Genomic DNA, 17,438 nt, shown 5'->3' with positions numbered 1-17,438 from the left:
GGGGTACGGGGTGGCGGCAGGAAGATCATCCGGCCACCCCTTAAACATTAACATCCCAAATCTGATTACTGATGGCTGACCCTGCATAACTGCGGGACAAGGCTCAAGCGATAGAATATAGAATGTGGGTACTTTGTCCTTGCTTCAACAAAATATCACATATGTTTGGGTGTAGCAAAGGCATCAGTGTTTATCTTCTAAAATGTGAGGTGCATGACTTGATACTGGTCACAGTTTTCTTGTGCACAGTTTTACACATGTGACAATTCCCTGACCACGTTTGTATAAGTGTGTTTTATACTTATGCAGTACAAGGTATGTCTTCGTGGTGCTAGATATGGTGTTTTAATGGTACGGTAATACCATCACAGTCGTGTTGTGCACCTTACATTTTAAAAGATGAACAGTGGTGACCGTGCTGCAGACAAATACTCACAGTATATGATTCTTTTGTGAGACAAGAACAATGTGTCCACGTCTGTTGCTATAATCAATTACTATGTTTGTGTAGTGCTACATCCAAGTTAGTTTATATTGTAGCTCTATTATTTTCATGATTGTTTGTTGTTATGTTTGTAAATGCACCTGAGTGTGTGCTGTGCACTAGTAGTGCAGAATAAAGTAATGTGAAGTGCAGCCTGATGGAATAATTTCCTTCATTATTTGTACTTAGCTTTGGGGGCTGAATTTATTATTACTTCAGTACAAACATAATAATTAATAATCTGGCAACTGTGTACGCTTGATCTTTTGTTTATTCATTGAATTAGCACCACAATTTAACAACGCTATTCATTTCTACATTCCAGAATTGTAGTATAACTTTTCACAAATTCGGCCTGTACACAACTGCAAAGTAGACTTCCTGCAAAAATACTGTTCTCGAAAATACTGTCCCTACTGACTCTCGGTGGGCACTGCGCCCAAACTGTATATGAGTACAACAGTGAAAATCTTATAAGGCATTATTAGAATGAGAGCATAGGTGAAATTATTATTAAAAGTTTTGATTTCACAAATTGTTTAACCCGCCAAGTTAGCCGACGGTACTAATGCGCTGCTTCTGGACTCGAGCAGGCGCACCGGCCCCGAATCGAATCAAAGCCGGCGCATTTAAAGGAAGCACGAGCGATGTCCCGACGTTGTGCTCGTTCGTAACGAACGCATTCGTTCCACTTATACTGCCGATTTCTCTGTCGTACTCGCCCCTCAGGTGTTACGGCAGACTTACGCGAAGTTACGAAATGCAGTACAGCTGACGCTATACCTCTGTCTGACACTCTACGGAAGTCTCCGTCTGACACGTTCCCAACTCTCTACTATTCCGCGACACTGCAGGAAACCTGGCGATACACCTCCGTATTAGACAACTGCTGTCAGTCCTGCCGAGTGGTGTAAGACACTGCAGACTTACAGTCGCGCGTTCGCAGGTGGAGAGCGCGGCCCCTCCTGCAGTGGCTGCCCAGGTGCCGGCGGGTGCGGCGGCCCACGGGACGAAGCGCAGCGGCAGCCACTCGTGGGACGGCGAGCCGCTCAAGGCCAGCAAGCACTCGCACGCGCCCTCGCCGCCGGCCGCCCCGCCGCCCCCGGCGCCCCTCCGAGACGAAGCGCCGCCGCCTGCCGCTGCGCCGGGCCCGCCCCCGGCGCGGTCGCCTGCCGCCGCCGAGGGTGCGGGGCTGAGCCTGTGGCCGCCGTTCTCTGTGGCGATGACACCGCTGCATTCGCCGCAGCCCTGCAAGACGCGAGGGTGAGTTTTGCCGATCGCACCTTCTCTCGATTGCTACGGCTGTTTGCTGGCTGTCTGCCTGTCCCGTATCACTGGGTAGGTCAGGAAGATCCACAAAACACCTACTATTGACGGATTGTCTCACGAAAGTGCTAACTTACCTGACTATTATTTTTTAGGTATTGCTTCTTACATGTTGATTCAAATTCTGAAGGTGTCAGGGGTAAAATAAAGGGAGCAAAAGACTATTTACAATTTGTACAGAAATGAGATGGCAGTTATCACAGTCGAGGGGCGTCAAAGGGAAGCAGTGGTTGGGAAGGGAGTGAGGCAGGGTTGTAGCCTATCCCTGATGTTATTCAATGTGTATATTGAGCAAGCAGTAAAGGAAACAAAAGAAAAATTCGGAGTAGGTATTAAAATCCATGGAGAAGAAATAAAAATTTTGAGGTCCGCCGATGACATTGTAATTCTGTCAGAGACAGCAAAGGACTTGGAAGAGCAGCTGAATGGAATGGACAGTGTTTTGAAAGGAGGATATAAGATGAACATCAACAGAAGCAAAACGAGGATAATGGAATGTAGTCGAATTAAGTCGGGTGATGCTGAGGGAACTACATTGGGAAATGTGACAGTTAAAGTAGTAAAAGAGTTTTGCTATTTGGGGAGCAAAATAACTGATGATGGTCGAAGTAGAGAGGATATAAAATGTAGACTGGCAATCGCAAGGAAAGCGTTTCTTAAGAAGAGAAATTTGTTAACAGCGAGTATAGGTTTACGTGTCAGGAAGTCCTTTCTGAAAGTATTTGTATGGAGTGTAGCCATGTATGGAAGTGAAACATGGACGGTAAATAGTTTAGACAAGAAGAGAATAGAAGCTTTCCAAATGTGGTGCTACAGAGGAATGCTGAAGGTTAGATGGGTAGATCACATAACTAATGAGGAGGTATTGAATATAATTGGGGAGAAGAGAAATTTGTGGCACAACATGACTAGATTTATTTATTTGTATACTTGTTCCATAGATCTGTACATGTGAGCAAGTCACTCAGATGTGGAACGTGTCAATGTACATAATAAAATACATAGAATAAAGACATTGTTATAGTATTATTAACAGTGCACAAAAGTCATGCTTATTAGCTTAAAAACTAGTCAACATAAATGTGAAGATAGCAGTTTCATATTTAGGGCATTATTGCATCTATTTTAACCTTGAACAGTAATCAGAAGAAGGGATCGGTTGGTAGGACATGTTCTGAGACATTGAGGGATCACATATTTAGTATTGGAGGGCAGCATGGAGGGTAAAAATCGTAGAGGGAGACCAAGAGGTAAATACACTAAGCAGATTCAGAAGGATTTAGATTGCAGTAGGTACTGGGAGATGAAGAAGCTTGCACAGGATAGAGTAGCATGGAGAGCTACATCAAACTAGTCTCTGGACTGAAGACAACAACAACAACAAATACAACAACAACAACAATTCAAGAGAAAGTTTCAGAATAAGAATGTTATTCCTAACTATGGCAGGGTAATAGTTAAGACCAAAAGTTCAATGGTAATTAAAGCTAAAACAGAATGTGTGAAACTCCAGAGACTAGAGTACTCTTTAGAGCGGTGTCACTAAGATTTTGTCTGGTGAGCCAGTTACGCACACTGGTACACAGCTGACAACTCTGCTCGTCTGCTGCAGGAACTTCTGCACGGGCGGCTGCTCCCACGCGGCCCCGCAGATCCTGCCACTGTACTACCTGCCGGCTCCGACGCCTGCCTCCGCCGGCGCCACTCCTGTGGGGAGCGGCGCCCGCCCCCACCGGCAGCCACACGCCCCCGCCGCCTTCCTGCAGCAGCAAGGTGAGTGCAGCTCTTTGCCGGACAGTACCGCAACTTCCCGAGGTCGCTATTGACGGTTCAGTGATAAAGGGCAGTCGGATAAAAACAAGACAGGCGTATAACTTGCACAGCACAGAACCTCAGTAATGCAGCTAGCTGTGTTGTCCTCTATTGGGAATTTGCTTTCTTGTGATGTATCGACGTGTTTCTCATCCTCACTGACAGTCATTTCGACAACATTCTTGATGGGTTTGACTGCCATTGAACATTTTAAAACATCTTGAAAGTGTATGTTCTTGAAGCTACAACCGAGCAACGTTGATATGGCTAATATGTTCACATGTGCAGTTGCCAGTAGGCTCTTTTTTGTTTCTCTTTTCATAATACTCTTCAAATTCTCTCCAATGGTCTGTATTGGTTGGATGTTAAATATTTTGATACTCGACATACTAGTTACTGCCTTTTCTCTCTGCCTGCAATGTATTTATCTAGTCAAATTTCTCGAGAAGCCAATCGTATACATCATAGCATGTGTCAACCGTCTGTCAGATGTACAATATTTGCAGCTGTTGTGGACAGGCAGTAAATGTAGCAGTTACAGATTTATTGATCACTGGATGCTGCTGCAAATATATTTCCGCCATGCAGGACTTATAATTCCATCTAGTGGATACATCTTAAATTAGATTGAGTGTGTTTTTTGGCAGTTTTGAAGATTAATGTTTTGTCTTTAATGTCGATGTTATGATGTTTCAAAGACTGCAATATCCACATTATTGAAATGTATTTGTGGATGTTAAATCAAACAGTCGAAAATACGAGGTGTGGCTAGAAAAAAACCAGACTAGTACTGGTGAAACAATAAAACGAATGCAATAAGGCTGAAAGTCGCGTGGCCTGTCACGTGACTCTCGCTCCGCCTACTGCTCGAGTTTCATCTGCCTCCTGCACTCAGTCTGCCCGTGGCGCCTTTTTTTAGTAGTTGACGTTTTGTCTGTGCGTCGGAAAATGTTGAGTGTACAGAAAGAACAGCGTGTTAACATCAAATTTTGTTTCAAACTAGGAAAATCTGCAAGTGAAACGTTTGTAATGTTACAACGAGTGTACGGCGATGGGTAAACTTGTTCGACAAGATCGCCGTTTAACAATCAGAGCAGTGTCTGAGTTAACAGGAGTTGACAAGGAAAGTGTCGAACAAGTTTACCGATTTTTTCAATGTTTGCATCAGTTTTTGCTGACAATGGTCTGCCAGTGCGAGTGTCATCACTGGTGTCTTCGCGGCCATCTTTAAATTGTTTAAAGCACTCAAACACTTGCGTTCGCGATAAACAATCATCGCCGTACACTTGTTGTAACATTACAAACGTTTCACTTGCAGATTTTCCTAGTTTGAAACAAAATTTGATGTTAACACGCTGTTCTTTCTGTACACTCAACATTTTCCGACGCACAGACAAAACGTCAACTACTTAAAACAGACGCCACGGGCAGACTGAGTGCAGGAGGCAGATGAAACTCGAGCAGTAGGCGGAGCGAGAGTCACGTGACAGGCCACACGACTTTCAGCCTTATTGCATTCGTTTTATTGTTTCACCAGTACTAGTCCGGTTTTTTTCTAGCCACACCTCGTACAAGATGGAATGACAGTGTTATGAAAAGGATAGAGTGCTACTCACTGTGTAGAGGAGATGATGTATTGCAGACGGGCCCAACAAAAAAGACTGCTAAATATGTGAGGTTTCGACCCTAAAGGCCTTCTTCCTAAACCAGACCCCCCCCCCCCCTCCCCACACACACACACACACATATTAACATTCATGTGAACACAACATGCACACACCTGACCACTGTCGCTGGCCACTATGTGTGTTTCGTCTACTTTAGAAGAGGGCCTTTTGTCTGGAAGCTCATATGTTTAGCAGTCTTTCTTGTTGTGCCTGTCTGTGACTCAACATCTCCTTTATATGCTGAGTAGCATTCTGTCTTTCTCATAATTTTGTCATATAGAAACAAAGATTCTGTAACTTACCAAATGAAAGCGTTGGTATGGTGATAGAGACAATAACAAGCACACACACAAATTTCAAGCTTTCGCAACCCATGGTCCTTCCCTCTTTCCTGATGAAGCAACCGTGGGTTGCGAAAGCTTGAAATTTGTGTGTGTGCTTGTTATTGTCTCTATCAACGTACCAATGCTTCCGTTTGGTAAGTTACAGAATCTTTGTTTTTAGATATATTTTTCCCACGTGGATGGTAGATAGACACAATAAAAAACACACACACACACATACAAATATCAAGCTTTCGCAACCCACGGTTGCTTCATCAGGAAAGAGGGAAGGAGAGGGAAAGACGAAAGGATGTGGGTTTTAAGGGAGAGGGTAAGGAGTCATCCCAATCCAGGGAGTGGAAAGACTTACCTTAGGGGGAAAAAAGGACAGGTATACACTCGCACACACACGTCTGTATATGTGCGGATGGATATGTGTGTGTGTCTTTGCGAGTGTGTGCGAGTGTCACCCGGGGAACATATCTGGATTGCCAACACTCTCTCCTTCTCTCTCTTTCACACACACACACACACACACACACACACACACACACACACACACAGAATTTTGATAGGCTGGACAACTAAACATGATTCCTCACACACACACACACACACACACACACACACACAGAATTTTGATAGGCTGGACAACGAAACATGATTCCTCACACACACACACACAGAATTTTGATAGGCTGGACAACTAAACATGATTCCTCACACACACACACACACACACACACACACACACACACACACACACACACACACAGTTTTGATAGGCTGGACAACTAAACATGATTCCTTAGGTTTTGTTTCCTCTCACAGGAGTACAGGTCGCACTGCAAGCAAGGGGCACACGGACAGGGATGCTGCATTTGTGTATGTAAAGCTGGGAAGTTGGGTCGCCCGGGGAACGTGTCTGGATGGCCGAGGTGGTTGAGGCAACTGTTTCAGAGAAGCAGAGCATCTGGATTCGAGTCCGAGTCCAGCACAAATTTTCAGCTCGCACCGTCGATTAATTTCAATGTCCTAATGTGGCCGCTGTCGGAGAAATGTTCCCAGATATTGATATTTGCAAACATCCATACTGTGTGTGCCACAGGAGGCCCGCTGCCGTACGTGGCGGCCGGAGTGCTCTACCAGGCGGCCCCGCTGCTGTACCCGCTGGCCCCGCCGCCCCCGCCGTCCCCGTCACACCTGCTGGCGCTGCACCAGCCGCTGCTGCACCACCACCAGCAGCACCACCAGCACCCGTCCACCTACCAGGTCAGTCTCCCCTGCTGCTAGTGCTCACCGCCGTCTCTGTAGCTGTACTCGTATATCCTTCCGTCGCCTTGCACGCTCAAAATATTCTGGTTTGTGTTTGTGTTGGCTCGGTAATATAGTAATTTGAGGTGGCTATTGTGAACAAAACGGTGTCTTCAGACTAAACCTTTCACTCTGCAGTGGAGTGTGTGCCATTTTGAAACTACCGAGCAGATTAAAACTGTGCACCGGGCTGGGATTCGAACCCAGAACCTTGTCTTTTGCTGGCCATCTGCCAGGAAGTTTTAGATTGGCACACGCTCCACTGAAGAGTGAAAATTCGTTCTGGATACAGTCCACTAGGCTGCAGCAAAGCCGTGTCTCTGCAGCGTCCTTTCTTTCAGCAGTGCTAGTCCACCAAGTTATGCGGGAGAACTTCTGTGAAGTTTAGAAGGTAGGAGAAGGGGTACTGGCAGAAGTAAAGGTGTGGTGTTGTGAGGGCAGATACGGAATCGTACCCAGTCAGTAGAGAACTTGCCTGCAAAAGGCAAAGGTAGCAGGTTCGTGTCCCGATCCGACACACAGTTTTAATCTGACAGGAAGAGTCGAAACAATGTTTGTTCTTTTTTCCTTTCTTCAAACATTGTTGGTTTGTAATTCCTCATTTGGTTGTTTGAGGGCAGGTCAATTGGAAAACATTAATCTTCAGGGTGGTCTGAAAAGTTTTGGGTGTGGCAGGGGAGGTTGTGCTCAGAAATAATTGTTAAGAAAAGAATTCAATATCTTACACCATTTCAGAGTTGAAACTTCCTGGCAGATTAAAACTGTGTGCCCGACCGAGACTCGAACTCGGGACCTTTGGCTTTCGCGGGCAAGTGCTCTACCACCTGAGCTACCGAAGCACGACTCACGCCCGGTACTCACAGCTTTACTTCCGCCAGTACCTCGTCTCCTACCTTCCAAACTTTACAGAAGCTCTCCTGCGAACCTTGCAGAACTAGCACTCCGCTGCAGAGTGAAAATCTCATTCTGGAAACATCCCCCAGGCTGTGGCTAAGCCATGTCTCCGCTATCCTTTCTTTCAGGAGTGCTAGTTCTGCAAGGTTCGCAGGAGAGCTTCTGTAAAGTTTGGAAGGTAGGAGACGAGGTACTGGCAGAAGTAAAGCTGTGAGTACCGGACATGAGTCGTGCTTCGGTAGCTCAGATGGTAGAGCACTTGCCCGCGAAAGGCAAAGGTCCCGAGTTCAAGTCTCGGTCAGGCACACAGTTTTAATCTGCCAGGAAGTTTCATATCAGCGCACACTCCGCTGCAGAGTGAAAATCTCATTCTGCATTTCAGAGTTATTTAAATTATTTAGAATTGAAGTTAGCTGATCGAATTGATGCACACCAAAATTCAAGCATTTGCACACACTAAAATGGTCTAATGCATGGACATATGTGGGCCTGTGAGTTACTGCTTGTTCAAATGCTCATTAGCAGTTAAAATGTGCCTTTTTCAGAAGTGATAAATTCGAGCTAGCTGGGCAAAACCTATGTTTGTTCAATTTGAGGAAACATTGAAAGAACACATTTGGCGACACTTGTCTCTGGCAGGCTGCTTCAATTTGCACAAATGACCTGATTGGTTAATTTCTATGAAAATAGCTTGGAAATGGTGCAACATACTGAATTTCTTTCTTAACAATTATTTCTCAGCACGACTTTCCCTGCAGCAACCTTATGTGCTTTTCAGACTCTTTCTGACCACCCAGTAGTATTTTTTTTTCCAGTGATGTGCTTCCATACAGTCAAAAACACACACACACACACACACACACACACACACACACAGAGAGAGAGAGAGAGAGAGAGAGAGAGAGAGAGAGAGAGAGAGATAGCATGAGGGTTGACTGAAAAGAAATTCCTCCACCATAACTCTTCAACAGTTGGCAGCATTGGTATGCAGCAGGTATTGGCTTGTTCTGTAGCCCCTTCTCTAGAGCTCCAGTGGGCAGGGGGAAGCCTTAGTATTGAACGGTTGTGTTGTTACAGTGTAAAGTATGAAACCCTGCGCAGACGGTTGGTCAATGCGATTTAAGCAACGGGCAGTCATTGAATTCTTGGCAGCATATGGTGTCAGCCCAAAGGAGATTCGTCAGAGAATGAAAGCAGTTTATAATGATTGTGTTGATGTGAGTACCGTGCATCATTGGGCGAGTATGTTTAAAGATGTTGAGGCGGAAACATCTGACCCGCGTGACAAACAGAGTTAGACATCTTGTGATAGTAACCACGGAGTTTCACAAGAAAAATGTTGACAGACTGATTCAGGATGGTTCTTGTATTACTCAGAGAAATTGCAAGCACAATCGGCATTTCATAAGAACGTGTGCATCACATTACTGCTTTGCTCGGCTATCGGAAGATCGGTGCGTGATGGGTAATCTGGATGCTGACTCCTGAAATGAAAGCGCACAGACTTGAAATTTGCCAGGATCTCCTCTCGCATTACGAGAATGAAGGTGACGCCTTTCTCCATTCAACTGTGACAGGAGACGAAATGTGGGTACACCATTATGAGCCAGAGACGAAACGTCAGTCTGTGGAATATCGACACAAAGACTCGCCTCACAAGGGAACCTCCCCATCGCACCCCCCTCAGATTTCGTTATAAGTTGGCACAGTGGATAGGCCTTGAAAAACTGAACACAGATCAGTCGAGAAAACAGGAAGAAGTTGCGTGGAAGTATGAGAAAAATAAGCAAAACATACAAACTGAGTAGTGCATACGAAAGATAGGCAATATCAAGGGTAATGTAAGCCCACGAGCGCCATGGTCCCGTGGTTAGTGTGAGCAGCTGCGGAGCGAGAGATCCTTGGTTCAAGTCTTCCCTCAAGTGAAAAGTTTACTTTTTTTATTTCTGCAACGTTATGATCTGTCCGTTCGTTCATTGACGTCTCTGTTCACTGTAGCAAGTTTAGTGTCTGTGTTTTGCGACCGCACCGCAAAACCGTGCGATTAGTAGACGAAAGGACGTGCCTCTCCAATGGGAACCGAAAACATTTGATCGCAAGGCCATAGGTCAACCGATTCCTCCACAGGTAAACACGTCTGATATATTCTATACGACACTGGTGGGGGCATGTGCGTCACATGACTGCAATATGTTGTCAACCCACCTAACTTGTACAGTTCGCGAATGGGTAAAAAGATTCTTCTACCTTGCCTGATTTAGGTTTTCTTGTGGCTGTGATAATCACTCCCAAAAAAGTTATGAAACATAACAGTTTCTCAGATAATAATTGTCTGAAAAAAATTAAACTTTTTACTCGGGGGAAGACTTCAACAAGGGACCTCTAGCTCCGCAGCTGCTCATGCTAACCATGGGACCACGGCGTTTCTCACCTCGCGCTGTCCTTGAGGTTGTCTATCTTGTTATGGACTACTCAGTTTGTATATTTTGCTTATTTTTTTCATAGTTCCACACAACTTCTTCCTGTTTTCTCGATTGATCTGTGTTCAGTTTTTCAAGGCCTATCCACTGTGCCAACTTATAACTAAATCTGAGGGGGATGCGATGGGGAGGTTCCCTTGTCAGAAAAAGAAATTCAAGACGCAGCCCTCAGTTGGAAAAATCGTGGCCACAATGTTCTCGTATGCAGATGGTGTTATCCATGTTGATTTCCTTGATTGTGGAACAGCAGTAAATTCAGAGCATTACATCACAACGCTGCGAAATCTGGAACGACAGCTAACAAGGGTCCGACAGGAAAAAGGAATGGTTTTCCTGCAGCATGAGAATGCCAAACCACACACTTCATGTGCCAACAGAGCAGAACTTCAGAGATTTAGCACTGTCTGACTTCCATCTGTTCCCCATAGTGAAAGATGATCTGCGGAGACATCATTACGCTTCTGATGAAGACGTTGAGAGAACAGAGACTGTGGTTGTGGAAACAGAGTGTCGACTTCTTCTGTGACGGCTTCAGAAAACTTGTTCATCGTCGGCAGAAATGTATCCGATTGGCTGGTAATTATGTGGAAAAGTGAATATTGGTAACTAAAGATCACATTCTAAGGATTATTTCTGCATTTGATTTATTAAAAGATTCCCATACAAACCCAATTAATGAAGGTGGAGACATTACTATTCATTCAACCCTCATATATTCTCACAGTATCTGCATCACAGAAAACAAAATGCCTCTCAAAGTTTGTTTGCCTCTAGCGTATATTGCTTTGTAAGAGTATCACATGGCCCTCACAACAGTCTTCATGCTCACAGACTAGTTTTGATTGTCTTTCCCCACTGCACTCATCCACTGAGCATATTTAACACTAATCTTGCGTTCTTCCATCCAAAGATTTTGACACTAATTCTTGTGTACAATAATGCAGCAGCACTTTGCATGTACTGGCTAATTTGCAGTGAGTGTGTGAGAGATTATTTAAAGAGAATTATACTGTTTTGTACTGAATGTGCACAGCAAATAATTCCTTTAGAGACTGTTTACCGATTTTTAGGAGACTTTTTGTTCATGGTGGCAATCTTAGATAATTTTATTACTGGGCAGGCTTGGACATAAACTAAGTGTTAAGTGTTGCCTTCCTGTAAAGTTATAGGTGGCACAGTGACGATGAATATCAAATAGCTTTGAAGTGGCCAACTTTAATACATACCAGTTTCATTTATATTATCTGTGGACTTCCACACACCAGGTTCACCGACTTTTGATTTACCTGTGAGATGATTACATTTTTTAAGTGTATGGTGCTGTTTACTACTGTAAATTTTGTGTTACTATTCAAGCAACTTTAAATATGAAAAGACAAAGTTTTTCTTGAATTATGATTCATGCTTAGTACAGAACTACAGCAACTCTTAACTGTGTAAATCATCAAGCAACATTAGAGTGAGTGCATTGTTATTGGAAAGCATATGATTGATTACTTTTGCTCATCTAATGTTTAGTAATCAAATACAAACAGAAAAAAAACTGAAAATAGTTTTGAAATTTGGTGAACCATTTATTATGCTGTTGCATTACCTGCAGACAACTGTAAATTAAAGTTACATGTAACAGGCTTTTTCTCTGCTGTGTCACTCATGTCGTTTTATTGTTCATATGTCTGTTTACTTGCTCAAAACTGAAATGGCTATACTACTGTGATGACACAACATTATTAGTCTGTTCTACATCCTGTCGTACTCTGTATATGCTTTGATACTCAAAACATTTGTGCTACCTGTTAAACCAGGCAAATCACATCCATTTTGGGAGAAAGAAACTGAATAGAGAGTGAGTGAGTTTAACAGCAGGTAAGTCATGAACTCTTTTAGATGGGTGCCTTTCCTGTGTGTTCCAGGTATGGAAGTTGGGGATATTTTTTAGAGCTGTGTATACAGTTTATGGGATTTCTCAACAATTTCATTCTTACAATTTTAGCTTTTGCACCTTAAAAAAACTAAAGGCAAGGCATTTCGCATAACGTTTGCACCTTCATATGTTTTCTTGATCTCTCTTCTCTGTGTTAATTGCTACTGTATGTCATAATGATGTTTGATGCTGTTGATTTATACGTGGATTATGATTAAGAAAAGACTTGTCAATGAGAGGCATCTGAATGTGTTTATAAGAACATAGCCATTCTTAAAAATTAGAAGTAGAGAAGTGTTCTTCTAGAGTGAGGAAAGAAAATAGACTGGGGTGGGGGGCATACAGAAGCATTTGCTAAGCTAAAATTTGACTCCGTTTCACAGGCTGTAAGTCAGAATGAGCTTTTAGAAAGTAAATAAGTTACAGTGCATATGTCGCACATCCTCAGTGTCATTGAACTAATTAGTATGGGCAGTTTAAGAACTGATTTTGTAAGAGTCTAAATATTTGTGGAAACCACCTATTTTGATGATTGAGTGTGCAGATGTACACAGTTTAATTTTGAATACATTGTGAAAGGGTCTTATTTCATTCTGTTGTCGGGGATGAAGACAGCGAGAAGGTTTGAAGCAGAAAGGGAAAGAGTTTTGACTGTGTTTATTTGTCTGGTCTGCATTTTAAAGCGGTGGTGATGCCTAGGACATACTTTTTATGAAGTCAGTGGGAGGAACATCAGGATATCGTGAGGGAAATGCCAAATGGTGGGAAACCACGTGGAATGTAGCTGTTTTTTGCAAAGTTTAAGATTTTGTTATTCTTGTCATCAGTTAAGGCTCTGAGTGTCAAAACATATTAAGATAAATGGCATGTTGCAACAAAGACTTAGCACTATGTAGTCTCTTCTACCTCACTTAGTTACACACTCTGGAATTGCTGAGTAATCGTAGTCTGCACTTATGTATGTTATCGCAATGAAACTAATGAAATACAGTTTTGTTTTACTTTATTCAACATGACTTATCTGGAAGCTTGCAATTTTCTTTTGATGTGCATGCGTTTTGCTGTGATATTTTGTGTATTATTGCAATAAAGTACTACACATGTCTCGACTGTTTTGGCAAAGTTAGTTTGGGGGCAAGTAAGAATAATAGTCTTTAGCTGAGAGTCACACACTCCCTCCAATTTCATGTCAGGAAGATATCTCACACATGATTACCACTGCCTTCACAAAGCTTTGAGCTGCAGAGAAGTCTCTGTGGAAGATTGGCTACTGGGAGAAATTGAAGTGACTGTACAACAAAATAACCAGAAGCACAATTCGGTAACATGGAGTGCATCAGGAAGGTGCTACAACACAATACGGCCATGTTTATCTGAATTTTTCTAAATAGTTTCTACTAAAATGAAAAATGCTTGGGTGTCACACCTTGTGCAAGTGAAAAAGTGGCATAATATTTAAGGGCCAAACCGAGATTCTGTACCCTTATGTAGTCTGAGGTGCTATCACCTTCTTCATTCCAGTATATTTCTGTTATCTATACCTCCGGGCTATGTGGTGTATATAATATAATAAAATAATGGAATAGACGATAATAAAATGTATTGAATTAATGAGATTAATTTTTTGGTATGAATGACAAGCACAATAAGCTGAGCTATGCCTGGAAATAAGTAGGTATTAGTTCATATTATTTTGCAGGGCGAAGTAGTTTCTTTCTCTGCTGTAGATTTGTGCTTACCATTCTTTGTAATGCTACGTTTGGTTGCCGTGTTCACCTTTGAAGTCTTGACCGTGTTCCCATTAAGCTTATCGGATCCTCGTAATTTTCCAAAGGGTGGGCTTCAGTTTTTGTAATTATCATACTATTTGAAATAACAACTCACACGACCTTTCAGTTAATAACACAATACTGTATTTTCCTAAAAGGTGCACATACGGAATACATACTCCTCACTTATTCATAGCGACCCCAAAATGGCGGTCTACAATTACTCGCTAAAAATTGCGTGCTTCTCACTCGTTCACTAGCTGAGCGCGAATCCTTTCTTCCCTCTACTGGTACTAGAAAATCTCTTCTGTTTTTTAACAACTGAAAATAAAAAATACCTGGCGGTAGGCATAGGCTCTATGATGGGCTACTGCTTCATCTTTTCTCCTTCTCTTTGCCTTTAAAGAAGACGAAAACAAAAGAAATGCAAAAGGTTTATCACATGTACCAGAGGTCGCCCTCCTCCCTCCCCCCAGCCGTACCACGTATATGTCTGCAGATGCTTGCCCTGGTGGTTGGCAGTGCAAAATACAATGTCTTTAATTCCCTATACCCCAAGACCAAAACAGTACAGGGTAATTATAGAGGCCATGAAAAATTTAAAAAAAAATCAGTACGTAAATGGCTAAACATGATACAGCATAACAAAAGAAATAGTACATGAAAGCCAAACTCACAAAGTTGTTTTTGAATGTGGTTTTGGCAAGCTAATTTGGAAATGGCACCAACCGTAGTTGCTGAAAATGGCAACGAAACCGCATCGAAAGCCTGTCGTGTGCCAGAATTTGCCTGTTGCTGATTGGTAGTTAGTGTGCAAACAACTTTCTGTGGCCAGTTTTGCAATACGCAACCAGTTCACAACAGCACAGTGATGTGGTATAGGAGATGAGTGGACCCTTCTTCTTCACAGACAGAACTGTCAACGGTATAACCTGCTATGTCATGCTGCATCACCTATCTGAATTGCTGCAGTTGTGGCAAGCAGGGATTTTATCTTTCAAGAAGGTGGCATTACTCCTCATTTCCACAGTTATGTATGAATTTACCTGAATGTGGCATTACCATTTTGCTGGATAGGCCATTTTGAGGCCACTGATTTGGCACTACTCGAGTGGCACCACGGTAACCACACCTTTTTTTTCTTGTGCTGTTATGCTAAGGATTGCGTCTATATTCCGCTTCTATGACAGAACATCAAAAACTTACAACACTGCATTACGGCAGCTGCTCTTACTGCCACTCCCGATAGATAAACAGTCGACCCTGAAAGCCTCCTCCTCTTCCTTGTTCCGTCGTTTGTAGGTCTTCATCACTCTGTTCACTTGCCTAGGTGAAAAGCCATTCTTCAAAAACACTTTTTGCAGGTGTTCCAGTTCCACTCGAAGACTGTTGGCGTCAGAGATAGCATGGGCATGGTGGACCAAGGTTTTGAGAACGGCCATTTATTGGGAATATTTCTTCACAGATAGGCAGAATATTGAGAAAGTATCAAGTGAGAGTCATCTTTCGTCCTCCTTCCAAAATTTCATCACCGGTGGGATCCGTTAAAGACGACCTGGGCCTGTGTAAACCAGGTGTTTACAAAATTCCGTGTGAATGCGGCAAATCGTATATAGGGCAAACGACACGAACTGTGCAGGAACGCATTGTGGAACACCGACGGCATACTCGCCTTCTCCAACCCACCGAGTCCGCAATCGCCGAACATTGTATTTCCACAGACCAATCCACGAATTAAGACGACACAAAAATTTTGGCCCGTACATCAAACTTTTGGAGCTCGATTATCAATGAATCTGTGGAAATAAGATTGTCTGACAACGAGACTCTCATCAATCGAGATAGCGGTTATCAGCTGCACTCTGCTCGGAATCCTGTTATAGAGAAACTTCGTAGTCGACGCAGTTATCTGCATAAAGATGGAAATCGACCTGACACCGATACGCCAGGCTTCACGCTGAGCAGCGCATGCGCAATGTCACCTCAGTACGGCTTTAAATAGTGGAGCTCAGCACGTACTCGCCAGTACTACTACAGTGGCATTCACCTGAAGATGGCCAGAAGACTCTGCGCTGAAATATTGTGGCAGAACGTTACTCATATCTGGCAGTTCTCCCGTCTTTTTACGGAACAATCAGTACGCTGGGAAAGCTTTAAGCATCACATCTCCTTCAACATGTTTGCGCAATGCTCCATTAGCTTTACACCAACTTGGACTTGATTATTCATTGGCCCACATAGCAATCTTTTTGTGTCCAACATTATTTTTGATCTTATGTGTGTGCCACACATTAGGTCCTCCATTATAATATTTTACAAGTACTTGTATTTTGTAACCAGTATCATAGTTTCGGTGTTTTTATTACTTTTTTTCATTCTGAAGTCTGTGAATTTGCAATTTAAGTTATCCACCGTTTCTCCTTCTCAGATTCGGCAAACCGTGTGCAGTCACCTGTGATGACTTCCAGGTAGATGCGAAACGGTGTAGGTAAAAGATTGCATCACTCTGAGACGCTTCTCTCTCTCATCCTATTATCCTCTGTTAGGTCTCGACTGACTACGACTCTAGTGTTTTGCTTAAGTTATAACTCCTCAAGGAATTGCTGTAATAATCTTCGTTGTAAAAATGAAAAAAGAATCCCTTCCGCTCTCTGCCAGTAAAATGGCAAATGTGGGAAAGTCCTGATTTTTGCAACAGTCACTGGAGTGTAAGTAGGTTATTAGGTTACGGTGTGATCCACTCCTTACATAATCTGTCACTTCAGCTGACATTATTGAAGCTAATTCTGCAGTGGACCAGCTGTGCAGTGCCATTAAACTGTGCAGTGGGCCTTCTTGTCCTGTTGCAGTTGCAGTGGGTGTTGAAAGAGAGCCCTGTTCTATTTAAGCTATCGAAATGACGCAATCGGGTTTGTGTTAACTCTTCTGTGTTATAACTCTGATGTTTCCATTTCACATCTACGAGGGCCGTTCAGAAAGTAACCTCCGGTTGATTTAAAAAAATACACCAAGTTAAATAAAAATATTTTAATATATACATCTTACAACTACATCTTTGCACAATTTTTCTACATAGTCTCCATAGCGATTGAGGCACTTATCGTACCTCTTCACAAGCTTTGAAATTCCTTCTGCATAAAAATCACCCGCTTGTGCCTGGAGCCAGCCTGTGACCGCATCTTTGAGCACTTCGTCGTCATCAAACCGCTGTGACCCGAGCCATTTCTTCAAATGCATGAAGAGGTGATAATCACTTGGCGCCAGGTCTGGGCTGTAAGGTGGATGGTTGATAACGTCCCACTTGAAGGACTCGAGAAGGGCCGTTGTTCTGCGAGCAGAGTGAGGACGGGCGTTATCGTGCAAAAAAACGATACCGGAAGTCAGCATACCACGGCGTTTGTTCTGTATAGCCCGTCGTAACTTTTTTATTGTTTCACAGTACACG

The 17,438-nt window shown here is 43.1% G+C and overlaps 1 protein-coding gene across 1 annotated transcript in view; it reads left to right on the top strand.

Annotated features, from left to right (window-relative positions):
• Window positions 1-17,438, top strand: part of LOC126212763 (period circadian protein-like) — a 176,285-nt gene that overhangs the window by 125,252 nt on the left and 33,595 nt on the right. The window contains exons 16-18 of the mRNA XM_049940169.1: window positions 1,431-1,747; window positions 3,423-3,583; window positions 6,721-6,884. Coding sequence (XP_049796126.1) covers window positions 1,431-1,747; window positions 3,423-3,583; window positions 6,721-6,884 — 642 coding nt within the window. The remainder of the gene's footprint in view (window positions 1-1,430; window positions 1,748-3,422; window positions 3,584-6,720; window positions 6,885-17,438) is intronic.

Source organism: Schistocerca nitens, chromosome 11 (genome assembly GCF_023898315.1).
Source record: "Schistocerca nitens isolate TAMUIC-IGC-003100 chromosome 11, iqSchNite1.1, whole genome shotgun sequence".
In the NCBI taxonomy this organism is placed as follows: Eukaryota; Metazoa; Arthropoda; class Insecta; order Orthoptera; family Acrididae; genus Schistocerca; species Schistocerca nitens.
Note: the sequence above shows the minus strand (reverse complement) of the source record. Positions and strands in the feature narration are given on the sequence as shown.